Source organism: Aythya fuligula, chromosome 4, assembly GCF_009819795.1.
Source record: "Aythya fuligula isolate bAytFul2 chromosome 4, bAytFul2.pri, whole genome shotgun sequence".
NCBI classification, from domain to species: Eukaryota; Metazoa; Chordata; class Aves; order Anseriformes; family Anatidae; genus Aythya; species Aythya fuligula.
Genome location: NC_045562.1, coordinates 26,636,348 through 26,664,267, shown reverse-complemented (window position 1 = coordinate 26,664,267; position 27,920 = coordinate 26,636,348). Strand labels below are relative to the sequence as shown.

Below are 27,920 nucleotides of genomic sequence, written 5' to 3'. Positions count from 1 at the left end.
ATTTTCTCAATGCCTTATCACAGTAATAATTGTCATTACCAGGGGAAAACAAAAGTAGCAGGTATAAAAAATGTATTTTTGCTGTCATTTGGGTGGTTTGGATTCAGTGTAACTCTTCAAACACAGCAATGTTATAGAATTTTTGATCATCTCTTGCAGGATTTTACAAATTGTAACTTGTATGAAAACATCAAGGGAGATCTTCATCTACATGGTTCTACTGAGGCTCAAGGATCTATGCTCATTACTCCGGAAAACGCATAATGGCTATAAAGCATCCTCTTATGTGCGCCAGGTAGAAATATTTATTAGAATAAGTAATGAGCTCAGTGATTTCAGCACAAGAAAAAAAAGGAGCTAAACCAGATCCAATCTGAAAAGTAAATCATTAACACAAGGCCTTTCTGCAAGTGAACATTTCATTCTGTGACTAGCTGAATTCTGATTCTTAAAATCAACACAGCAGAACAGAGGGTGTTGTGCTAATGACTCTGTTTACTTACCTTACAATCATATTTACTCACATATGATTAATGACTAAGTATACAGTGAATCTATAAAACCTGAGGACATACAGTACCAAGCGGTGTTCCTGCTCCATTGTACTTGGTGTCAGTGTGATTGGATGGTTTCTCTCAATTCTCTAAAACAGAATGAGATAACTATTCCAACTTTGTTCACTAAACGGTTAGCTTTATTTTAGGGAAGTTACTGTTTTGATCTCAACAGAACTTGAAGACTTGCATCAAAATGTATTGTGGAGATTATGTGAGTATAATGATCTGTTCTCTGAAATCTCTAAATTCTTCATTGCTTCTGAATTGTTAACATGTGCTGAGACCCATTTCCCTCCACTGGTAGAAATTAATATCATGTGAAGTTCATTTATTTGAGATTTATGTCTAATTCTGGGGTTACCGACAGTATATATGAAGTGTCTAAAATGAAGTGTAGAGAATACAGAATTATCAGTTCCTGCTACTTGTTTGTGAGTTTGTGGGTTTTCTTTACTTGCACTAAGCTGTTGAATGAGACACAAAGTTGCATACAACCACCAAATCACATTAAACATTAAAATATGAGTTGTTCAGATGATACCACTAAAAAAAATAAAACCACCAGTATTTTGGTGGGTTTCTATTTTCAAAGCCTGCATAACTGCATAAAGTAACTATACACTTTTATCACTCACAAGCATTTGTTTTTGTTCACATTGTGAAAAAATATTTTAAACTAAAAAGTGGTACCTGTAAAAGCACTATAACACAGGAAAAGCTATTGATTATTGTTCCTAACTAATAAATTGTAGAAATATACTAGATGCTTCCATATGATCTCTTCAAGAAAATGAAAGTTCATACTGCAATTTTAATTCCCCATTCTGAAAACTACTGTTAGTTATTATTTTTTGACAGCAAAATATGAAATCGCTTTCTGCACCTGGCAAACTGATAATTATGTTCACTAAGGATTTTCATGTACTTTAATTAATTACTAATAGGAATAATGAGTCATTCCTCTTAAAGGTGTTTTGCATGTGCATTCCCAATAAATTTATGGATCAATGTAGAATTCTTTAAAGAGTAGACAAGTTTTTTGTTACTTACTTACTTTGTCTAAAACCATAATTGCACTAATTGTTTGAATCTCTTCAGTAAAATATTTCTTCCTATAGCATTATATATATATATATATATTTTTTTTTTTTTTTTTTTTCCTAGAGAACTAGATCTTGAATGGCTTTTACCAATGTGTCTGGTTTTCTACAGTTTGGGATCTTACATTCTTTACTAGACCAGTTAGTAACTGAAAAGGGATTTTCTTCATTTCCTATTTTCTCTTTTAATTAATAACAACTAACCTCTTCCTGATAACTAAAGCAAGAGAAGAACTACTCCACCTAATAAACCTAGTAGATGCATTTCAGCTGAAGAACTCAAAAAGTTCAGTTTATTTTCATCTACTGATTTACCAAGACCAATTGTATTTAAATCATTGACACTGCGTCTTCAAGTGATATGTTGCCTGGTATAAAGGGTAGTAAATTATAAGAAATTAAAGGATAAATTATTTCACTTTTAAGTCATTAAAATTAGTAAATTATATTTGTAAGATAACAATATTGCAGTAGGTTGGTAGCATTATCAGAAAAACCTGATAGATTATATACTGATTCTTCACTGAGGGAGATGATTATGCCAGCTATTTTAGGCTTCATTTAATGTAATCATTCTGCATTAATCAGCCCCTAAGACTGACTTAAGCAAAGGGGACTTTAGATCCTAACTTGATCCTCTCAATTGCACCAAAATACTGCAAATTAAATGTTGGTGTGAATATCGTCTCTCCATTCCCCCTCCTTTAAAACATGTAAAGAGACTCTGATTAGCCCTTTGTTTTTCTCAATTATAGAAGTAAAAGAGCAGAAAAATGAATGTAGACAATGTAGACTCTGCCTCATGAAGGACATCAAGATCTGATTACAGACTTTCTCTGAAAAAGTATCTTTGTGGATTCTCGGGCTGGGTAAATTTTTACTCTTTAATTCCATTTCCTCCATGTGATGTGGGCTGGTAAGGGAGAGAAATTAAAGGAGGTTTGTATCAACTAGCTCAGTGGCTCCTAACCCGTGGAAAGGACTTCCCAGCTGAGGAGAAAGAACGGGCGAGTATAATGTAGAGCACATGCAAACATCCTCTCCTGGATGTCTGCTGGTTCCTCAACATAGAGTCCATTATGGAGCAATGGCATTTTTCTCACATGGGACTTGGCAACAAAACAGCAGAAAATCACTCTTCTAAGAGCACTAGCAAATCACAAGCAAGAAAGCAGGACTCATGTAGGATGGAGTTGTGAGTCACATTAATTTATTGCCTACTCTCATTAAACACAACCTTAGATTGAGGACAAATCTTAAGAGCATGCTTTAGATCTAAATGCCATTTTGAAGAAATCTCAATAGACTAATATACTATTGATCTAGAACTTTAAGAAACAGGAAAAAGGAATTAGAAATAGTGTTTTTCGTGTTTTGTTTTGTTTTTCTCTAAATTTAGTTGATTCTTTAAGGTTATCTTCTTTATGTTTTAAATATTAGTATTTGCATATGTTATATAAAAACTGAATAGGATGGAGCCAACCAAGATTAAGAGTGAGATGTAGGAAGTATTCACAGCAGTAGTTCTGACAGATTCAGCAACACTGTGCAACTTCATTAGCAGAGATTACATACAGGAAATGGCTTCCCACAGTACGTACAGAGGTAAAACTACTAGCAACCAAATAAGAAGACATCTGTACCCTCTCTGAAATACACATATAGGGAAAGATGGAAGATTTTGGACAAAGACTGAATTTTCTATGTTTAAATGTTTCTCTCCCATTACTGTCTCATATATTATCCAAATGAAGTATAAAACATACAATAAACTCTCACAGTGAACTAAAATTACTCGTGAACATATATTGTTTTTTAATAATAAAGTTGCACACAGAGGATATCTTTGCAAAAGTACAGCTATCACATAGCATGTAGTTAGCTGTTAAAGCAAGCATTTTATTTTAGTAGATATTCCTTATGGGAAACATTCAGACTAAGGAATCTGACTTTGATGGTTTGTTATCAGCAGAATGACTTACTGAACAAATATTATTAGAAGGTTGTTCATACTTGAGATTGCTGTTTCCATCACAAGACTGAATTGCTTGAACTTTGTGTATCGTGAATTGATAAAAGCAGCCTCAGCTTTTACAGATACTTTTGTTGAACTGCTTATGACTTTGGTCAGGAAAAGGTATAACTTCCTTGCACTTGTACAGAAGGCAGGTAGGGTGCAAGTATAGTTCTTCAGACTTACCAAAATTGTATAGTCTCTTTCTAGTCTCTATCTTCATTTTTATTCATTCCATCGTCTCCACAGAAAGCTGCTCTGTTAGCATTGCCATTTTGGAATCAGTTCTTTTCAAGAGTTAAACTCACATGTGCAAGCAAACGCAGATATGTATAAACTGGAGGTCCCAACAGCACCACTTCTATGGAAATAAATCTGTTTTTATAAATACTTGTATGGGTGAGTCCAGAGCATTGTATTTTGAGAAATGAAATTCAGTGAAAGTAGCTCTAACTTCTCCTCATCACGAAAACTGCAATACAACTTTCACCACTGCAGATTGAACTTTGCCATGAAATACAATTTTTGTTCCCAGGAAATAACAACATAATACTAATTTTAAGTGTGAAATTCAGGATCACAAAGTTGGTGTAGCATGAATTTTAGATCTTTTTTTTTTTTTTTTTTTTTTTTAATGTCCCATGTTTTGCCCTCTTCCTGACTTTAGCAGTTTTGTATTTCAGCACCTATGTTGATTAGTTCTTTTGTACTCCAGTGAACCTCTGAGTCACTTCTATTTGAAGACAGCAGCCACATAGCATACTTGGTTTTAGTCTGGAGACATAATACTTCCTTGAACTTTAGTGTAAGTATACAGTAGCTGATTACAAATACATAATTAAACTGGGATTTTCCTACAGAGAGAAACTCAGATATATTAAACCCAGAGTTGGAGAAAGCACTAAGAGCCTGGTCTGCATTCCTTCGAGATAATGGAAATAGCCCTAGATGCTTTAATATCTGGTTTGAATCTTGAAATGACTTAATGATTAAGGACATACAAGAGCATTTGTGTATGTTACCAGATTTTCCTCTTCTAAAATTTCACTGATAAAGCCAATTTCAGCAAATTAAAGCTGAACTAACATTACAGTAATGACCAGAAAAATTAAACTTGGGAAGAGCCTACTTTTAACAAAACAAATTTATTCAGCCTGTAGCTGAAAAGCTAGAATCTAGTTTTTAGCATTATAAATTATAACCTAGAAGTGCTGAACTAGAAACTATAACACCTTTGTCAAACTATTTCTTAAGAAAAGGAAAGGTGTTATCAGCATAAGCATAGCCTTTTGTGTGTGTGTGTGTCTTAATCCACCGTTCAGCCGATCCTGTTCGCCTCTGAATTCATCTTTATAACAACCCAGTGCTCAAGATCCACAACATGCTTTCTAGTCATTTTTGCTGAGGGTTAATACTGCTGTTCCTGGGCGCATCAGTAATTTTTTACCTTGCTTCTATCTAGGAGGGCTTCTGATAAAAGCACAGATTGTTTATTTGTTTTGGTTTGTCTTTTTTTTTAGGTGATCAGCCACAGTAATTCTTGATGCTCTGTCTCACAGTAGTTGCCACCTCATGTTTTTTATTTTGCAGAGGGAGCTGTAGTGACATTCATTTGATTTATGATGTGCTCTCTGCTCCTGTAAAATATTTTCAACTAATCTGCAGAAGGAGTTATTGTAATGTGATTGTTGCCTCAAAGCTGCTGGAATCTGATGATGGTACCAGTGCTCTGTCCCTCGTAATAATTCATCCTGATCAATGGGGAGCTGTTCCTTGAATTACTCTGAACCTGCTGGACGTTTCATTCACTGGAAGGCATTTAAGGTTTATTTTTTCTGTACGTAGGTAGACTTCTCTCTTTCAAATAAGTTTCACTAGATGTTTAGGATCTTCTCATAGACTTTTGGAAGAATTAAGCGCATTTTAAAAAACAAGCATTAAGTGAGAAAAACTCAAGAGGGGAATAACTCAACATACCTGTAGTAACCATCTTAAGGTATACACAAGAAAAATAATGAGATCATATTATTAATTTCCCCATGCTTTTCAGAAGTTACAGAAAAAAAAGAGACATGCAAACATAACAGAAATGGCCATAGACTCAAAACTTCCTGTCAGAGTCCAACAGCTTCCAACCATCTTTCTTCAGATATTCCACACATGGAGAGTACAACATTTAGTATCAACCTACCTATTCAATGATAATTGATGTTACACAGGAGTTTTAATTTAGAACTATACAAAACATACTGAAAACAATACAAATGGAAGCAACATTTAGCAAAACACAGCAATTGCACTACACGGTTCAATACCCACATGATTCCTATTACCAGTCCCTAACACTCCCTGCTACAAACACTAAGCTTCATAAGCACATCACTCATACCTAGCTCTACTGAGCCTTCTTCCATTACAGGGGTTTATTGGTCAGTCACATCTGACTTCAATAAAAATGACTGAAGTGAAACAGCAGCACATGCAACTACACTCAGGTGTTTAATCAACCCTAAAAATGGCCTACTGCAAAACAGGACAGTAGAAATTCTCTAACCAAAGGTAATGGAAATGGACAATTTGCTGCCCCGTGGTTGTCTGCTCTCTGAACAACATTCAATCTGTACTAATTTAATCCAGAAACCAAATGCCTCTATTGATCTGCCCTGTCAGTTTGTGCAGTGATGAACACCGCAGTTATACATGCGTTTCCTAGGCACACTTAGACATGCAAACCTTGGGCCCGAGACTATGGAACCTGGGCCCTAGATTATGGGAACAGAGCCCCAGCTTTGCCAAGGTGATCACTGTTTTGGTGTATTTTTTCATTTTATTCAGGAATGTTGAGCAAAAGAATGTTGTAACTACATGCACTTCTAAACAACTACAAGATTGTAGCAAACCTTTACAAAACACAGTGCCTGCCTCAACCTCCTATCTTCTCTCTCAGTACAGAAGATTACTGTGATCATTCAGTCTTGCTCAACAACTTGAAATTATACCATCTCTTCCATGCTTACACTTTCCCCATAACACTGCACCAGAGGACATTAGAAGAGCCAGTTTCTCAGAAAAGCAACCTCTTGGATTTCTGTGTTACTTTTGAAGCAAGTTGTTTTTTACCTTCTCACCTGCCATGTAGCATCTTGTCCCCACATGATAGTACTGCCACTATTGCCTCTGCACTACTTGGCTATGCCCTGTCCTCTCTGACAAGGGTACAGATGGTCTGTGCAGGATTTACTTCAGACAGGTCTGTATGGTTGAAGAAGCAATCCCTGTCTCTACTGAACTGTCTACTAGTAAATTTCCTAGGCTCTGCCCTCCATGGTAAATATCACACAGATCCCTGGAATTCTTTGCTACAGCACAGAAAACAAATGGTTGCAGCACACAGTATGTGGTAGGCTTTCACTGCCAAATCATACTGAACTCAGACCCCAAATCAACAAAGTTTGCTGTAAAGGTTTGGCTCTGACCTGCTGGTGACCTTACATCAAAAATTCAACGAAAACAGGTGGAATCAAGTTTATGAAGTGATATACTCCTGAAGGTTGTGCAACTAAATGCATAAAATGAACCAGGAACAACTCCACAGGCTTGTCAAAGACTGAAATTATGAAAGTGGTTGCAGGATAGAACTGACATAGGTTGTGATGGAATAAATCTTCCTAAAGGTTAGATTGGGTATACACCACAAAATACCAGGGTACTTTCATAAAGGTACATTGCAGCAGTAATTCTGTGAGCTGCACCTACAAGAAGATATCAATTAGTAATGCAGAAATTCCTCCCAAGGATCCTGTGCATATGATGTAAAACCTAGAGCTCACTTCAGAGAACTGTTACATATTGACAGAGTGCTGAGCCTGCTGAGAAACCACTCAGAAAATCCAAATCCAAGGGACACTGGAAATCCTCATCAAAAATAACACTGGCACAAATGTCTTGTGGGGTATGAATGACAAAGCCAATTACAATGTGTACACTACAGGAAAATTTTAATTCAATTTTAATTTGTTTAAAAGTAAATAAAAGGATGAAGGTTCTTCCCCTCAAAGGGAACCTTCATATTTAATTTGATTCTACTTAAAAGCATTATGTCATTAATTAGATCCTTGCTAGATCTAATATAAGGAGTTTACTAGATTGTGTTGTATCTGCTGATGGTGAATGAGGTGGTGAATACTTTCTAAAAGAAGTGTTCAGCAGCCCCACTGAGCCATGAGGGAACTGAGCCCATTCAAGTATCCATTATTTTGCCTGAAAGATAAATTGCAAGAGCTGTGTTTATTTCTTTGGTCAAAAACTTCCAAGTCTGCAAATCTGTGTATTCAAAACTGGTTTTGCTTTTGCTATGATGAATCCCTTCATTATATTCTTGCAAATACTCATTCATGCAAGGCCTTTTTGTTGTTTTTGACTGCTTCATGAATAAAGATACATATTCAAAATGTTAGTTCCAAGGACTATGCAGGAATCCACAGTTAAAGCATCCATATAGTAGATTATTTGTGATTCTAGTGCAAATATTGTAAGTGCTGTAAAGACTAAAAGTGACTTAGTTGTTCACTTTGTGAAACCACAAACCTGAAATTGTGAAAGGAAATACTTTGAGATAACTAATCATTCTGGGAATGGAACCTGTTCATAGCTGTTGCAGAGATGAAGAGCCAGCATTGCTACTTTAAATTCAATTTGATTAAATATGTACATCCCCAAGATTTTCTCTCCCCACCATCCTTCTGACTAGCAAGGGCCGTGACAGGTTCATAGAGCACTAAACTGAATGCCAGATACTCTTACACTTTCTATCTTTGGTTTAAAGTCTATCCTAAAAGTCTTTGAGTCTTGTATGTATAACTCGAGATCCATTTACATCCTATCGTTCTCTATTATTATTCCCATCAAAACATTTTCTGTTTTGGCAACTCTAACATAATATTTTATAACAGTTTGGTTTTGGACTTATTTTGTTTTCCCTCTCAAGATTGATGAGCTATTTTAGTAGCTCAGACATTTTGAAAGGCATGAATTACAGAGGCAGAAAGCTAAATTTCATTTTCCTATCTCAGAGCATACATCAATATACATTTTTGATCCTGCATTCTAACAGTATCTTCCAGCACTTCTTTCCATAGCGATTTTGTTTATCAGTAAGCTTCAGGGTGGCTTGTCCAGCTACCTGACTATCAGCCACAGAGTTCATGCATTTCTGTCTCCTGGAACAGCGATCTTTGATGCTCTGCACTATTTGGCATGCTAGCAAGGAAAGGGGAGAAATAATCACAACTAGCACCTCGTACCATCTGGCCAAACAGAACTTAAATTACACACTGCTGCCAGTGGCACGTGCCTCAGAGACTTCTGGTGAACAACATCTGAAGAGCAAGCATGTGTACTATAAGAAAATAGGAAGTCGTGAGGACATAAATACTCAATTGCTGAGGCTAATCACAACCAACGGATATGTTACATGACCAGTGAGGCTCAGGACACACAGACAATTCCCACATTGAAAGGGGAAGATGGGGTGGAAGATAGCTTGTGGATGAGTCTGCAATTCAATTTAGGTGATACATTATGTATCACCTAATAAAAATTGGCATGGTCTCATTGTCATCTCTGTGGTCAGTGTTTCTCTCCCTATCTGCAAAGAATCTTCTCTCATATTTTCCTGATAGTTTTTAATGAGTAAAATGGTAGTATGTATTTTATGTTCAGTTATAAAAGTAGAGCCTTGTACCTAAAATGATAACCAAACTGCAGAAAGGTATTTTTGTCAGCAAATACTTTCTTTTTTTGTGTGTAAAGTAACTCCTTTAAAAATCTTAAATTTCTGACCATACATTCTTTTTCTCACTTAGTCACTGACAATTTGCTTGCCCCTACTTTTGCTTGGTAGGTCTGAAGTAATCATCAAACAGATCAAAACATGTTATCTTCCTTCTCTTCAAACATACCTACTTCTTGCTTGTTTCTTTTAAATTCCTTTCCTAAAATTGCAAGCCAGAAAAGCACATCATTAGTGGCCATACACAAAACCAGTATGTGTATGTCATTACTACTGAAGGCACCATATACAAAAGGCTTTCAAGTGTATGTAGAGCAAACAAAACAAAACAAAACAAAAAAATAATTAACGTAATTAGTGTTCCTCCCAATTCCAGGTATTTGTATAAAAATACCATTTGCATTTGTAAATTATATCCCATTCTCCACTTAAATGGAAATTTCTAGTTAAAAGGGTTATTTTAATCAGGTGTACTGACTGAGAACTGGAATCATCATAAAAGATAACCTTCATACCAGATAAATCTGAAAAGGCAGGTAGTGTCCTCAGATGAACTAAAGAGGTTAACAGAGGGACAGAGCTAAGCAGCTTTCAACCTCAGTTATTTTCATCTGTATACTCCTAGATCTGTGATTCTATCAAAATGAGTACATCAGTTCCATTTACTATTCATGAATTTCATAAAAAGAATAAGAATGTATGAAACAAAGTATCACTGAGAATGAACTGAAGATAATTTAATCAGTTAAAAAGCAACTAGAAAAATGGTGTTGCCTTCTATGTGGCAAACCAGAAAGATCTCACACTTAGCAGTAACATAATTTCTTTTAAAAATTACTACCTTTTTAAGCAACCTAACATCTCACAACATCTCATTCATTATTTTCCCATTAGTCCTTTCAAATTAGAAATATCAAGAGAAATAGATATTAAAGACTGTCAGGGATATAACAAATTAACTTTGAAAGATAAAAGAATATTTTCAGAAAAAGGTTAGGAAATAGAGAAACACAACATTGCTGTTACATCTTAATGAGAAAAATACATTATATTAAAACCTTATTTTTTCATGCCTAACTTACACAGCCTTCCTAGGGTTTACTGCAAATTCCGTTTCATAAATTTAAACCTTAGCATACTCTTCCACATAAAGCAAAGATTGCTTAACCTTATGATTGTTGGTTTTTACCAGAATTATATTCAGTTAAAGATGTAAAACACCTCAACTAAAGGCTTCTTTCTCCTTTAGCAGACACAAGGAACAATTTTTCCTGCTCCAAATTTTAACCCTATTATGGATGCTCAGGTGCTAGGAGGAGCCCTACAGGGAATTAGTAAGTATCTTCACTGATTCTAACATGTTTGTTATTTCAGAATAAGGCAAATAGATAGATAGATAGATAGATAGATAGATAGATAGATAGATAGATAGATACTTGTAATATTAAAAGTATCACCACGTATGTATTGATTCTTAAAGGTATCACAGTAAGACTCACTGGTGATGTCCAAGTAACTTATGTATTTGCAGGAACTCAGATATGATTAAGATTAAACTAAAACATATACCAACACTTATAGTAGTGAATGCTTTCCTTGAGAAAAATAGAAGTTTATGTTATGTCACTACAGTGAAGGACTAAACCAGAAATTTTTAATTGTAACTTCAACAATTAACTATTAACAGAAACTGTTGTGCCTTTTAAATAGTAGTAACCAAGAAATAAAAAGAAACGGAGAAGACATTTTTAAAGTATTGACTACCTTTTCCTCTGGAGGAATTTTTGCTTTCAGTCTATGGATGAAAAAGAAGTGTTGTTCACTGCTATTCCTCTACATTTTCCTTTGTTCCTTTCTTCTGATTTTTTCTGGTTTCCTGTTGAACAAAGTTGGTATTGCTGAGGATCTGAAAGATGATTTTTTTTCACTATCATGTAAAACATATTCCTCAAATGAAGATTTTGCATGTGTCACAGTTTTTATATCTCTCGGGATTTTCACAAGGTAGTACAGCACCAAATCTTGCATTCTGTTTGCAATTTGTTTAAAGGAAAACTGAGGGATTCAGTCTTAACGTCTAATGAAACACTGTAATGGATATTACTAAGAACAACAAGAAGTAGCTTTTTTTGCTTAAGTTCACTACAGGTGAAGTTTTACTTAAACATTTTGCTAGACTTTAAATAGCACTTTTAATGCAATGTTGCTAACATGACAGTATAAAGATGATACTCGTCATTTCCTATTGTAAATACATATGCATTAACCCTACCTTAATTTACCTAGCAAAGTACATAGAACAAAGTTCTAGTTTCAAAGAGAACTGACAAAATATGAAGTTCAGCTTACAACAGTTTAAGTGTCCATAGTCTTTACAAGCACTGACACCTTTGGCCCCAGGTTTTGCACACAACATTCATTCTTGTAAAGAGGATTAGTCACATGTTATTCCACTGATGCCAGTGGTGTTAGAAAAATGAGTAAAGTTATTTAGGCATTTAAATATCCATAACAAAATGACAAAATAATTTTCAGAATATGTTAATCATTATCTTCTTTTTCCTAAGTAGCTGATACTGATGAGTTATGGAAGTTTAGCTCTAAACTATCGTGACCAAGCAAAAAAAGCATAGGTAACCTTCAACAAAATGCACTCCGAAATTGATTTTTAAAATAAATTATTCCTTAAAACTTCATCATTTATCTTTTATAGTTCCTCTGAACATAAGTATCTTCCAGTTTTTCAACAAATGGCCTTAATTTGTCATTCCCATTAAAGAGGTCCCTAATCCTAAAATGACAATTTAATCAATATCAAGAGGGCATAAAAGCATGACTTCCAGGTTCAGCCACAAATTCTTCTCATACGCCTAGTTCTGAACAGATGAAAGCTGCTATCTGTTTTATTGATGCTTTCAAATCCATTTCGCTTGAGAGAGATGGCGATACATCTCATAATAACATACACTTCACTATTTGCTGGTATTATGCCAGCAAGTGAAAGGTACATAAGCAAAGCAAATATCATTGATTTGGTAAATACCAGTGGGATATTAATCTGTTGGTCTGTTTTTTTTCAAGAAATTAGGTTAACGTTCTTGAACAAAACATGAACAATCACAAGCCTAAGTAAATAACAACATTTTGTTAATTTAGAGTCTGTGTCATGTTTCTCTTTCAGGTTGTGAAAAAGATGTGTTGATTGACATCCTGACGCAGCGCTGCAATTCACAGCGGCTTATGATTGCTGAGGCATACAGAGACATGTATGGCAGGGTATGACAGGTCCACTCTGTACTTTCCTTACTTCTGTCTCCAGTGCAGTCGGTCAGTCCTTCTCTCAGGTCAGTCATTGGAGTCAAAAACCTGGTGGACAACTGGCTGGCACCAACAGACTGGCACACAGTTCCCCTCCCCTTACTCTCACTACCTCTGAAGTTTTCAAAATGTCATTTATACAGCAGAATTTCTGCCACACTATTAGAAAAAAAAAAAAAAAAAAAAAAAAAAAAGGATATGCAAAGTTCCTTCTATAGCTCATCCTGTTCCTTTGATGACAAAGCAAGATTTTTTGGAAAGACTTAATTCTTCCTCTAGTGTGGGGGAAACATAACATGTTGTGGGAGAACATCTTTTCTGCAATACTTTTTCCAAGTCTTTAGAAATATAATAAAAGAGTATTCTATTTGGGTTGAAACACCAAAAAACCACCATACCATCAATTACAAGGAGCTGAATTCTTACTCAGTCACTGATTAATGTTCTCAACTCAAGCATGGACATTCTCAGACCTTACGCCATGCAACCCTACCCAGACAGTAAGCATAGTACTTGTCTGAGCCACTTAATGTTAAACCTATGATTCTTTGAAAGGTGTTTCAAAATTTTTAATGTATTTTATCTAAATTTATCATATCTAAAACAAGGTCTTTTTTAATGTTTGGACTACTGAACAGTTAAAGGTTTGTGTTATTAAAACATAAAAAAAGCCCATCAGAAGAACAATGCAAGTTCTCAAATGTATAAAAAGAGATAGATACCTTGATCCCATTTCCAGATCTATTATCGGTAACTAAATGATTATCACTGACTACAGAAGATACCTTGTAAAAAACACAGAACCAGTTCCATGACTCAGACATACACAGCCTTTAAAATTTAGTGAAGACAATTAGGAAATATTGATAATGACAACTTAGAGTTGTCTTTTCTTATTTTTTATACTTAACTTTCCTTAGTTCTGATTGCAGGGGTACTTTTTAATTAGTACCCATTTGTATTATTAACCCATTTTCCCACAGGCATGTTGTCATAAGTGAAATATCTTAATGAATTAATTTCTATTCCATGTGTGATTTAGTGGTTGTCAAATGCATCTAATGTGCATTCAGTGAAGACTGTGTGTTTCTTCATCATAAAACTATTTTTTAATGTGTAAGCATCCTCCTTCACTGCTACTCTAGCTACTAATTTCATAACATGCAGATATATATCAAAAACAATGTACACACCTGAAAAAGGTACCTCTCCTGTACAATAACAGTTTATATCATAGAAACCATTTCTGATACTCCTTTAATTTCAGACTTAGGTCAGAGCCTATCTGAGAGCTGCCCAGTGGGGGGAAAAAAATAAAAATAAAATAAGAAAGAGAAAAAACTCTGCATGAGGTTAATCAGAAGCAGCAATTGTATAATAATCAGGCTTTTGTCATTCTCAGTGTTTTGAAGGAGGCTACTGGGAAAGGGGACAGTGGGAAGGAAACTCTCATCATTAGTCAACTTACTGGCAAGTGAGTACTGAGACACAGCTGGGGGAAGAGGAGAGTTTCCTTTTTATTAATCCAGCATCTGCCAGAAGTTGTGAATTCCTTTTGAATAAAATATATACATAAATTGAAGCACAGAACCTTTCAGTAAGTAATCCAAAGCAGAAGTTTTTATGCACTGGGAGCAATAATTTCTTAAATTAATTGCATAGTGAATAACCCTGAAAAAAAAAAAAAAAAAAAAAAAAAGTAAAAGAAACTGCCTGCGTGTTATGGGATTTGACTTCCATGGGCTTAGCTCCCACAGATTCACACAGGGACTATGCCACGGGAAGCTGCAGATGCTCTGCTGCAGTACTCAGGTTTCCAAGCCATTAAATAGTAGTTGCACTTTAACCCCTGAATTTTCTTCTGTATTCTAATAAAGCAAAAATCAACAAGCCTACGTGGTCTCCCTGCTTGTGTATCTATTGCCATCTCACATGTACTAAAAGGAGTAGGAACTATTTTTAAAAATATCTTTGTTACATAATTTTCTCTAGAACTCATCTCGGACAGTTCACCTTCATTCATCTTGGACAATTCATTCATTTACAAAGAAAAGTGCTAATATTTTTAAGCTGTCTTTGTGAAGCGTCACTGTTGAAATAATCCTGTCTATGCATTTTTGTCTTTTCAAGGATTTGATAACAGACCTAAAAGAGAATCTCTCTCATCACTTCAAAGAAGTCATGGTTGGCCTGATGTATCCACCTGCCTCCTATGACGCCCACGAGCTCTGGCATGCCTTGAAGGTACATCTCTAATTAAGAATTACTCAGGAACATGGTCACCAATTATATTACTGAACATATGTTTAATTGATGTTTTATATATTTAAATGGTTGATAAACATCTGGAAAGGTACTTCACAGTACACTAGGATATGAGAGCTAGGGGAAGTTTATTTATTTATTGGTATGCTGAAAACTGCAAAAATTATATCCTAGTCATGCAACAAATACACCTGTGGTAAACTGGGTAACTAAAGATATAGTTTTACAGGGAAATGTAAGGCCCTGATCTTGCAAGCATTCTTGTATGTTACGTACAGAATTAATTTGAACAGCTGCATTAAATACTGGTTATGAACTTTTTCCACATAGAGGTTCCTGTCTTTTATTTGAGTGGGTATTCTGGGAAAGGACAAGGTAGCAGCAACCACCAGTTTTATCCCACGTCCTGGTCCCAGTGCCATAAACTAAGGCTTTACCTCTGCAGAGATCAATACTTCCTTGGCATAGCGTGTACATAAATAAACACTTAAAACTACCCTGTGACAAGTCAATGACCACTCCACTCAAACTGAACCAATTGCACATTTTCAAGAAAAATAAAATAAATAAATAAATAAAAATAATCCTTTTCTTCCCAGTGTTCCTGGCTTAGAAGCAGCCAGAAGCACCACACAGTACTGGTGTTCATATTCACTTCAGCTTGCCTGAATGCTTGCTGGGCATGTATGCTCAGTCTTTGCGTCTCATTTTTTTTTCAGCAAATCCTGAATTCTTAGTCAAGCTCTAAAATTCTTCCCATTATGTTTCTGTCAACAATTCAGAGTAAGTAGGAGTATATTTGCAGTACAAGGTTCTACTATTAATTTAAAGTCAATTTCTATTTAAACAGGTAGAGTATGCAAAGGTGCACCATACACTGCTCCAGCAGGGACTGCTATTCTTTTATTACATCTAATATATGCCTTGCTGTCTTCTGAAAGCTGTGGTTTCTAATGAGATCTTTTCATATTTACTTCTTTCTACATAGGGAGTAGACACAGAAGAAAACTGTCTGATTGACATATTAGCCTCAAGATCAAATATGGAGATATTCCAGATGAAAGAAGCCTACTTAATGCGTAACGTATTTCACAAGTGTAGAGTAGCAGCTGTAATATGTGTATTAGCCTGGATATATTAGCATGAGGGAAGGAACTGAACTACAAGAACTTTTCAATGCTAACTGGTTTCCTTCTTCCCCCCCCCTCCTCATAACTATATTTTAAAAGGTAAAGCAAAATGTTTAAAATTTAAAATATGACACAGCATTTTTGAGATTTATTGCTGCCTATTGCATTTGAAATACCTGGCAGCCACATTTGGAGATGTTCAGAAACTTTGGGCACACTTTTTCAAAAGAAAAACATGAACAGTTTTTCTCAGAAAGTGCTTTCTCAGGCTGAACTCTCAATTCACCTTCTCTAGAGGGTTCTTTCCAAGTACCCTGCCATCAGACAGCAGCAGCAGTGGCAGGGCTGCCAGGTTAGTGGCTGAGGCCCCCAGGCAGGGCAGAGCCCCTCTGTGGTTAGGTCCATGCGGAATCCACAAGGGTTCTTGTTCAATTATCACCTTAGAAAATGGGCATGTATTTGCAGCCCAGTTATTTGTCCTGTGTTTGCTAATCTTCATTAGTAATATTCAGAGCATGTTCATTTTTGATTTAGATTACATGCTTTTGTTTTAACCTAGAATATAATAACGATCTTCAACAAGATATCGATTCTGAGACTTCAGGTCACTTCAGAGACACGCTTATGAACCTTGCTCAGGTACTGTAAAAACAAACAGTATGGCGTATTTATTAAAAATCAGAGCAACTGTTGATACTATTTGAGAATACTTAAATACTAAAGTGACTGCAGCTCAGGTTAGCTCAACAGGGATACACTTCTGAAAAAGAGAGGGGAAAGAGCAGATGAGGAAGAGAGCTGGCATTACTTCATTTACTTCAACTTTGACTTTGGTTTTCAGATGGAGACAAAAGTCAACAGCGTATTTTATTAGTAAGTCCCTGGATATTCAGCTGCTGACCCTCCGGTCAATCTGTCTCATCTCAGAAGGAGTCTACTTTCATATACAAAAGAGATTTTCATTTTTAAAGCTGTGTTTTCTCTGTTGTCGGACTATAAGGCTCATCATCCAGCCTAGGCATTTTGCAAAACTGGAGATATATCCACACTGGACTGTGAAAGAATGCATTATGCAGTTCCCTGTTTTAACCATTACGTTCTTTGTACTACTGCACATGCTAAATCACAGTACGTGTGCATGCCGGCACAAGAATTCCCACTATCACACACCGACTTTTGCGGTATTACCAGTTTGCAGTTTTATGCTGCAAAGTTGTTGATCCTTGTGAGATTGTGATCTGTTCTCATTGAAGTCACCATGCTCAGTATCTTTAAAATGTATTGTAAACCAGAATAACAAATAATGGCAAAACGAATGTCAGCAGATAATAGCATACATAAGGTATATCTGTATTTCTCTGTGTGTTTGTTTGGGGAGAATATTTCTTACTACGACTTGAAATGACAGTAAGCTTCACTGAGGTACAGAGATAAAAAGCTGATGTTTCAAAGGTGGAAGCTAAAAACAGGCAATATTGGAGTACTAACATTGTTAGTACTCCAATATTGGAGTACTAACATTGGAGTACTTTTCCCTCTAATAATGAAAACTCTTCCATGCTTAAGAAATGAAGAGCTACAGATTAGGCAACCTCACTTCTCACCTTTACTAAAACCATGGGAAATTTTTACTTGTCAAGAGAATAAATTTAAAATAAATTATCTCAGTCTAAATTATTAGTCTTTGTTAAACCACGGATAGTCATGAAGAGGCCTGATATCAGCAACTTTGTAGATAAGATCTAACGGTTATTTGTTTCAAGATAAAGAACAGTTGCAGGAAATTAGAGCTTTACTAATCTATACTGTGTATGTTATCTTTATTAATTGAATCATCCATGTCTGGATATGGTTTTATATTAAAAGTCAGTGATATTTCACTGGAGAATATCCTTTTTCATTCTAGTTCTATCCAGCTCAGAGAAGATTATTCTATAGCAACTTTTCCAATGCATTGTTTTCTTTCCAAAGCCCTTTGCTTTGATTTCTGTTAAATCCTGAGACTGATGACACACACATCTAATTGCAAACAGAAGTCAATATGCTTCACACATCGAGAGCAAACTACTCAACTGCTATAGTGTAGTAATTACAGTTTTGATATCCACACTGAGGCACATCAGAATTTACAGAAATCAGCCATCAGTCAGTGTATTGCAGCAAAATCCTCCGGAAGGAAATGGTTCTGGAATAGTCAGTTCTTCCTAAACAAATTGTATGTAACTTTATGCAGTCATTCCGGCATGATCTCCTTCAAGTAATTTATCCCGTTACTAGGAATTCCACTCTTTGCTGTGTGAAATTGTTACAATTTCATTAAAATACAAATTATTTTTTTTAACAGGAAAGAACAACAAATCAGTCATTCTACAAGTTTCCAAACAATTTTCTAATCTTACTTTTAGACAATTATTATAAGCAGGCAAAAATTGCCATTGTTTGATGTGTTTGCTCCTACAGTTTGTGCAGGAAGAAAAAAAAATGAGAAAGGATTCTTCTGGCAATATGCCTATTGATAAGAAATAAGCAGTGAATGGCAATTTTTATACTTGTTTTCCCCTCGCAGTTACATATTATTGTAAGCAATGTAACATTCATAGCATTGGCATGGTGGCAGTAAGGTAAAGTCTTACTTAAAATCAAACTAAAAATGGGATATTTATGGGGCCAGTTTATCCACTTCCATGTTTTTTTCCTCTCATAAGACTGTCATTCCAGAGTTCCTCTGCTTACAAGAAATTAATACATAAAATGACAACTTGAAGATATTTTCTATGGTTGCGAATTTAACTCTTTAATGCACTGACCCAGTGTAAAACTCTGTGTGTGGTATCTCAAGAATCACAACACAGCATCATATAGAGAAAATGTCATCTTCCTACATTTAGGATTAAACTTTTGAATAAAGTTATTTTATATATTTTTTTTCCCAAGGGAACAAGGATGGAAGGATATGCAGATCCTTCTTCAGCTGCTCAGGATGCAATGGTAAATAAAGTCACATGTGGGCTTCTCAGACATTAAAAAAAAAAAAAAAAAAAAAAAAAAAAAGCAAATGCAAATGTTGAAAAGTGATTAAAGTGATTTAGGACTGACTTAAAATCTTCTGTGTTTTTTTCTTTTTCTGGCATAATAGATTCTATGGGAAGCATGTCAGCGGAAAACAGGCGAACACAAAGACATGCTGCAAATGATTCTCTGCAACAAGAGTTACCAGCAGTTGTGGATGGGTAATCCAGCGGTTCAGCTGCTTGAACATACAGTGGAAAGGAAAAATCTCACTTGCTAATAAAAGCATGGTTTACATACCAGGAAGCTCAGTGTGCAGCAGAGTATTAGCCTGAAACCTAAGTTTGAACTTTTGGAGCTCTCAGAATCCCGCTGATGTTAATGGGATTTTGGAAGTAATGCAAAGTTGAACTTTCCTGATGCCTACAGACAGCTGTAGATACAACAGCTAGATGTCAGAAGGCCTAATAAAAGAGTAAAGAATGCATGGCCAAAGAAAGATAATAGGGTAGGGCTGCACTCAGTGTGTACACAACACAACATGACAAGGCAGATTTTTCCTAATCTATTTTTCTTGTTTTTCCTAAGTAGCTCTTAGCTATGAGTGAAAACACTTTGGGAGAGCCACCTTGAGAGAGGCAGTCAGAGTATTCCCAAAAAATGTTTGTATGTCAAAACACATTGCGGTGTTGAAGCATCTCCACAGAAGTTTCGAAGAAGTTTTTGATGGGTGAATTTGCAAGGTCCACATCTGCTCTCCTAATGAATATACACAAACACAGGAACATATTGGAAAATTTTATTTAAAACTACATAGTCAGACGTAATTACAGATTGAAAAAAAAAAAAACTTCCGTTATAGAAAAGAGACATCTGTTTGGTGACAAGAGACATCTTTTGTTCTGCAGTGGAAAAAAGTCCACTTGGTGACAAGTTTGTTGTTGTGCACCTAGCCCTATTTCTTATGCCAGCTTACTACAGCAGCTTAGAACTACTTTGCTGTCATGCAGCAAACAAAGAATTCCTCTATCATGACTTCTGTAAGGCTGGTGATGGTGGGATTAACGCAACATAACATTCCTGGTTATGCTCTGTGTCCAAAAGATTTGAGGATGTAGTTCTCCTTAAGTTCTGTAGTGGGCAGTGAGCTGAAAATTCTCCTGCTCTCCTAAAGCTCATGTAGGCATGCCCTGTATATTTGTCTCTGAAAGTCCACATGCTTGCATTATCCAAAGAGTGTACATGTCTGGATACTGACATGTTCTATGTATCACATGCTTCTCATAATCTTCGAACCTTTGGCCAGTTTTAGCCAAGCTGAGTGTGGAAGATATCTTACTGACACAAAATTCTTACAGGTTTCGTAAGCACAGGTTGGTAGAGAATTTATTAAAGCTCCCTGTTGAAAAATAGGGTTTGGTGAGCATCCATTTTAAATCCTATCTGGAGAATCTAAGGAGAGAGTGTCCTGGAAGCCAGGTTTCAGGCTACTCATTTAGATTGCCTTACTTGGGGTATATAAACTTAATGAAGCATTGAAAAGAAATGGAGAGGAAAAATAAAGTCAAGAGTTATAATACTGGGGTGAAGGAGGAAAAAAAGGAAGTTGATCATTGATAATGAACAATAATAAAGGAAGATTCTTTTCCCCAAGTTTTTCAGGAGTTCCAAAATATCTCCGGGCAAGACTTGGTAGATGCCATTAATGAATGTTACGATGGATATTTTCAAGAATTGCTGGTTGCAATAGGTAACATAAAAATATTATTTTATAATAGCAGTGATCTCTTAATAAATATCTAATATGATATATCAGATAGAACAATACTTTTTCCGATTTTTTTCTCCACTTTATTCTCCTATGCTGTGTAATTAGAAGTTTTGGAGATAACTAGAAAAGGGTTTTTGAACAGAATTACTGTTCCACGTTTGTGTAAAACTAAAAATGCAGCATGAGATTCTGACTGAGCAGAACTAATAGCTGTTCTTGATTTGATAATAAATTTTGTGTGATCAATGATAGATGCACATACATTAAATCAGTGGTGAAATTTGTCAGGAGTTTCACTGGTATACAAACAAGCATTAAGCTTTATGTGCCTTTGTTTTCCATTTATAGAATAAGGTTCATAATATTTCTATGCCAATATCATAAGAGAGTATCCACTGGTATTTAATAGGCCTTCCTATGCAAAAGTAATGAGTACCCATGCAAAATAGGTACCAGACTTTGATTTAACCGATAAATGTGATCATGTTTTTGAAAACTCGTAGCATAAATTCAAGCTGAGTCATGGGTAGCACTACCCAGGCCAACAGAAATGATTTTATAATAATCTTATGTTTACCTGTTGTAACTTCTCTCATAGTTCTCTGTGTTCGTGACAAGCCTTCCTACTTTGCTTACAGGCTTTACAATGCAATTCACGTAAGTAGTCCTCCATGTATCATAAAAAGCAGCTTCCCTATTTTTTGTTCACTTGTTTACTCTTAAACAAGTACTTACAAGTCAATCTGTTCAATCTTTATGGTGTGATGGTGTGTTTTGAAACTTTTGATACCTAAATAAATTTCGTAGCAGTACTGCCTACACAACAGTTAGGATTTACCAGTAACAGTAGTAGGTTAAATATTTAGATGTTTTTACAGATATGTCTGGTAAATGCCTTTTTCTTTTCCTCTTTTCTTTTTTTTTTTTTTTTTTTTTTTAAACTGAAAGCTTTTATTTTCTCTGGACTGTATCTCCACCTGCTGTGCAGAACTGGATATGCACTTTTCATACTATGATATTTTTGGCTCTAGAGATTTAATAAGTATCACAAGTAATTAAATTACAAATTACTGTTACAAGAAAACAAATTGCCATATTTTCTTGTGGGCCTCTATGTATACATGCAGGTTCCTCTACCTTTGTGCGTAAGTACTAACACACTAAGCCAAATGAGTGCCATGGTGAAACGTAGGCCAGTGCAAAGAAAAACCTATAAACAATTCCTACAAGAGGTCACTGAAAATATTTCCATTTGGTTTTCATTCATTAGTGAAAATAATGAGGCAGTAATTAGTGGAAATAATTAGAAATTATGTTATATAAAAAATAAAATATAACCTTTTAAGCATAATCTTTTAAACATGATCTTCAGAGGATGGTGATAAAAGCAGGCCATGGATAAAATGTTACGAATCGTTTTAGAATGTGGATGGCAAAGATGGGATTCAAGCCAGTACCATTGAGCAAAACTATTCAGCAACACTTCAACAGGGCCCCAAGTACCCTCTTCCAGATGCTGCTGCTACTGCTGTAAGCTCTTTTAATCAGACCTGTGGCAGCAAAGAACCAAGGAAAATCCTGCAGGCAGAGAGGAAGAGGCTGTATTTTGAGTGATCAAAAGAGGGTTCTGGCACATGCCAAGAAGCGTTGCCAAAAGTACCAGGAAATACCAGCTAACAGAAAAAGTAATGTTTCTCAAAGGTCCTGTATCAAGAATACTTTTCAGATTAAAATCTCATTTTAAAATTTAAAAAATATCATGCAGATAGTTTTCTTCAGTATTATATTCAGATAATGTGTGTAATGCATTCAGATAACTTCAAAAAGTTTTGAAGGACTAAGAATAAACATCTGCATCTTGTTTTAATTAGTATCTTTTCTCTGTTTTCACAAACTGTTTTAATGAACACGGATAATTCTTGGAAGAAATGCAAGAATTTCAAATTGTGTCTGGTTTTGTAATCAAGCTATGCCCAGATTACACCAAAAGCTTTTTACACACCCATTACAATACAACATAAAAAAAAAAAAAAAAAAAAAAAAAAAAAAAAAAAAAAAAAAAACCACAGGATTCTAATGCTTGAAATCACAGTCCATAGTGGTTTATAGGAAAGATTTTAATCTAGCCAGCAAGCGTGTATCAAATTCTCCATATGCAGCTATTTTAACATCACTTATTACTTGCCTTTTGGGGAACAAGATTTCAATACAAATAGCTAGACAATAAAAGTACCCATTTGGCTCTATACAATCTAAATTGGTAATCAGGACCCACAAATCTATTTTGATTACTTTTATTGCCACTAGATGTCTCCATTCTCCATATGATCACAATGTGAAAATTTGTTTAGAAACAATTAAAATAAAACACTGCTGAATACAAGCTATCTAAGTTCTAAATCAGTGGTTAAAAATCTCACTGAATTCACACTGGGGAGCAGCTGTTGTGAAACAGATTATTGGCTTTAATACAGGTTGACTGGACTCCATAATGAAGTCACAACAGCTAACTACAAAACCCATTACCTATGACAACTGGCTAAAGTTCATGTTTTTTCTCTTTAAAAGGCTCAGTGCATGTTAAGACACACTTTTATGTGGGGAATCTCAGTTATTCACTAATATGAATTCTATTATTCAAGCATGTGAACTCTGCAGAACAAATCCTTTCAAAGCCTAAACTCCTTTAAAATCTAGAATATTTTTATGGGTGCTCTAAGTCATCAGCTTATGCATTAAAAAGTTATATTATCACGTACAGACAGGCAAACACATACTGTCCAATTGCCAAGTTTCCTCACGTCTTCTTTTCTTTTCAGGAGTTTGGATTCCACAATAAAACAGTCATAAGGATTCTCATTGCCAGGAGTGAAATTGACTTGATGAATATACGCCAACGATACAAAGAGAGATATGGCAAATCACTCTTTCATGATATTAAAGTAAGTTTTTACACACTTTGCATATATTCAGCACAGGCAGCATGTGCAGAGCCCTGCTGGAAAAGTACTGAGGGCTAATCTCTATTCACTCCAATAGATTAAAAAATAAATAAATAATAATTAAAAAAAAAAAAAAAAGGTAATGTTTAATATCCATAACATATCTTTTCAGTGCCTCAGGCTGACCTTGGTAAATAAGCAGTGGATTCTCAACTCACCCTCATCCTGTGTGATTTTGTCCCTCCCCAGCAGTAGCAAGAGGGGGAATAAAAAAAGGGCAGAATATTCTGAGGAATATGTTGCATGAAAAGTTTCTTACACTAATTATACCATCTTCTTTTGCACTGTCCTGCAAGGTTTAGCACTTGCAGGGCAAGCAGGCGATCAGGCCCAGTCAGCATGGGTTTATGAAAGGCAGATCCTGCTTGACGAACCTGATCTCCTTCTATGACAAAGTGAAGCGCTGGGTGGATGAGGGAAAGGCTGTGGATGTGGTCTACCTTGACTTCAGCAAGGCTTTGGACACCGTCTCCCACAGCATTCTCCTCAAGAAACTGTCTGCTCGTGGCTTGGACTGGCGCACGCTTCGTTGGGTTAGAAACTGGCTGGATAGCCGGGCCCAAAGAGTCGTGGTGAATGGAGTCAAGTCCAGTTGGAGGCCAGTCACTAGTGGCGTCCCCCAGGGCTCGGTGCTGGGGCCGGTCCTCTTTAATATCTTCATTGATGATCTGGACGAGGGCATCGAGTGCACCCTCAGTAAGTTTGCAGATGACACCAAGTTAGGTGCGTGTGTCAATCTGCTTGAGGGTAGGAAAGCTCTGCAGGAGGATCTGGATAGGCTGCACCGATGGGCTGAGGTCAACTGCATGAAGTTCAACAAGGCCAAGTGCCGGGTCCTGCACCTGGGGCGCAATAACCCCAAGCAGAGCTACAGGCTGGGAGAGGAATGGTTGGAGAGCTGCCAGGCAGAGAAGGACCTGGGAGTGATGGTTTATAGTCGGCTGAATATGAGCCAGCAGTGTGCTCAGGTGGCCAAGAAGGCCAACGGCATCCTGGCTTGTATCAGGAACAGTGTGACCAGCAGGGCTAGGGAGGTGATCGTCCCCCTGTACTCAGCTCTGGTGAGGCCGCACCTCGAGTACTGTGTTCAGTTTCGGGCCCCTCGCTACAAGAAGGACATCGAGGTGCTTGAGCGGGTGCAGAGAAGGGCGACGAAGCTGGTGAGGGGCCTGGAGAACAAGTCCTAAGAGGAGAGGCTGAGGGAGCTGGGCTTGTTCAGCCTGGAGAAGAGGAGGCTCAGGGGCGACCTTATCGCTCTCTACAGGTACCTCAAGGGAGGCTGTAGCGAGGTGGGGGTTGGCCTGTTCTCCCACATGCCTGGTGACAGGACGAGGGGGAATGGGCTTAAGTTGAGCCAGGGGAGTTTTAGGTTAGATGTTAGGAAGAACTTCTTTACTGAAAGGGTTGTGAGGCATTGGAACAGGCTGCCCAGGGAAGTGGTGGAGTCACCATCCCTGGAAGTCTTCAAAAGACGTTTAGATGTAGAGCTTAGGGATATGGTTTAGTGGGGACTGCTAGCGTTAGGTCAGAGGTTGGACTCGATGATCTTGAGGTCTCTTCCAACCTAGAAATTCTGTTATACTAATACCAGACTGCTGTTACCCTTGTCTGGTCTTATCCTGGAAGTTCAGGTGTCAACCTTCATAAAAACTTTCCCTCTTGTACTCTTGCTCCATATGTTAAATCATACCTTTAGGACTGCTGAATTGTACAAAAATGACTCTTTCTAAGACCCTTTGCATTTTGCTTGTTGCTAAACTCCAACTGTAAGATATGCAGCAGCTGTAAGAAGTTGCTCGTGATTTTTTGGTATTGAACTCAAGAAGCATTACACTGAATTAATTGGACTTTTCAAAGGTGGATTGCTTGTAGGTCCCCAAGTAACCAAAACCTGAGTTATGTGAAATTAAAAAATCTTGGCCCAGAATCCTTATAAAAACACTAATATTTTAGAAAACATGATAACTTCACTCTAGTCTTTGTCACACACAAACAGAAGAAAAAATAAGTACAGTCACAGAATTTTTTCTCTTGCAGCATTTTGCTTCAGGTCACTATGAGAGAGCTTTACTTGCTATCTGTGCCGGCGATGCTGAAGATTATTAATGAAGAATATGATGGATTTTGAAGCCTGTATAAATCTATTTTAAATGGAAATTGAACCTGTACACAACACACTGTAAGAGATACCTAATCTACATAATATAATTGAAAAATCAGTGCTATACATTTCTTAATTTTAAATCTTTCTTGAGATGGAAAAAATATGTAAACAAACATTGTCAGAAACAGAGCTTTCTCTCTATTTCTGCCTAATATTTCTGTTAGTATAATTAAAAGTAAATTAATGGAAGAACTAGTAAAACAACTTTATGTAAGCATATATTTATCATTTAGACTTGCAATGTCCCAAACCTTAGACAATAGATGCAGAAGAACCTATTCACTTCTATTTAGGAGAGAAAAAACATTTTATTTATTTTTAGCAGACAGATTTCCTCCTTTAAATGTTTTTTCCCCTCTTCTTAAAGTTCAGATTTTATGCTCTGAAACAGTAGCTTTATTACGTTCAAGTTAAGCATCTGTCCCAGTCTATTACCAGTCACTCACTGAAGAATACTCTTGTATTCTTTTTCATTTAGCACACCTACTTAATACATTTCCCTTTTTCTGTTTGAAACTAAAGAAAAACAGAACTAAGTACTGATTTAGTGCCATGCGCTGAAAATCACAGGACGAGGAAACATGGCATGGCCTTCTGCAAACTGACCCAGCCTGCCCAACAGTTCCATTTTGAAATTCCACTGTCATTTCAATCATTAACTGAATATGGATATTCTGGGTGCTGAGGTATTCCTAGGGTGTCTCTTATGGTGTAATTTGTGAGCTGGCTAATAATGGGTAACACTTCACCACCAAATGAGGTTCAAAGAGACAGTGCTCCTGAAGCCCAGCACACGTAGTTTGAGAACATTTTGTGACAACTCATACTGAAGCGAATAAAGGTGGCAGAACCCTGCCTCAGGTCATCATCCCGAAGGAAAACGTAACACTTCCTAAAACATTTTGAGCCTATTCAGTCTATCAACTGTACCCTCTAGCCTATTTGTATCTCCTGTCAGCCCCTTATGTAAGGGATTTAAAAGCAAGCATAAATGAGGTAATATTACACTAAAGTCATTGTTCTGTTTTATTTTTTTGCCTGCGTTTCAAAGTTTCCAGCTTGACATAAACCTTTGATTGAAAATAGGTAGTGACTTTCTGCCAGTCTGGCTCAGTATGACTGAATAAAGCACTGCTGTTAAAGTATATAAATATGTTTGTTTTCATGCTGTTTGCACCTACGTCTTCCCCATCTGAAAACAATGTATTTTTAGTGTACCTTGCTTTTCACAAATACTGACCTTAGGCTACAAAACTGCCGATCTGCAATAAATTTGAAATTTCACTTGGGTCCCTCTTGTGCTGATAGACCTCAGAATGTTTGAAGTAGAAAATTATTGATCGAGAGCTCTAGGTGGAAAGGACCTAGGAGGAAAGTTCACGAAGCCCTAGCACAAGGCAGAGCTGTACACTATGCCTGCATGTTATCGCTCCAAGCTCAGACTATGGTGCTGCCCTAAACTTCAGTTACACTTCGGTTTTGGACCTGTAGCTGCAGGTAACGGCCGTATTTCACGGCTAGGGAGCTGTAACAGGGCTTTAGCCCCGCACGCTGCAGGGAGGAGCAGCAGCACCTCAGAGGTGCCCGCCCCACGCGGCTCGCCCCGCACCGCCCCCTCCCCTCAGCGCCCACAGGCGGGGCTCCGCTCAGGACAGCGCCCACAAAATGGCGGCGGCGGCGCTAGGGCCCGCCAGGCGCCCCGGCTCTCTCCGCCCCGCCCACGGCCAACCCCTAGCAGCCGTTCCCCGTTCTGATTGGAAGACAGTCTTGTCAATCTCTCTCGCCCATCAACCGTGACC

The 27,920-nt window shown here is 36.8% G+C and overlaps 1 protein-coding gene across 1 annotated transcript; it reads left to right on the top strand.

Annotated features, from left to right (window-relative positions):
- The first annotated feature begins 750 nt into the window (after window positions 1-750).
- Window positions 751-26,063, top strand: ANXA10 (annexin A10). Its single transcript, XM_032187158.1, has 12 exons — window positions 751-768; window positions 10,715-10,796; window positions 12,644-12,738; window positions 14,911-15,024; window positions 16,034-16,124; window positions 16,735-16,814; window positions 19,110-19,163; window positions 19,312-19,405; window positions 20,839-20,934; window positions 21,554-21,612; window positions 23,775-23,897; window positions 25,995-26,063. The coding sequence occupies exons 1-12, from the start codon at window positions 751-753 to the stop codon at window positions 26,061-26,063; spliced, it is 975 nt and encodes a 324-aa protein (XP_032043049.1).
- The last annotated feature ends 1,857 nt before the right edge of the window (window positions 26,064-27,920 follow it).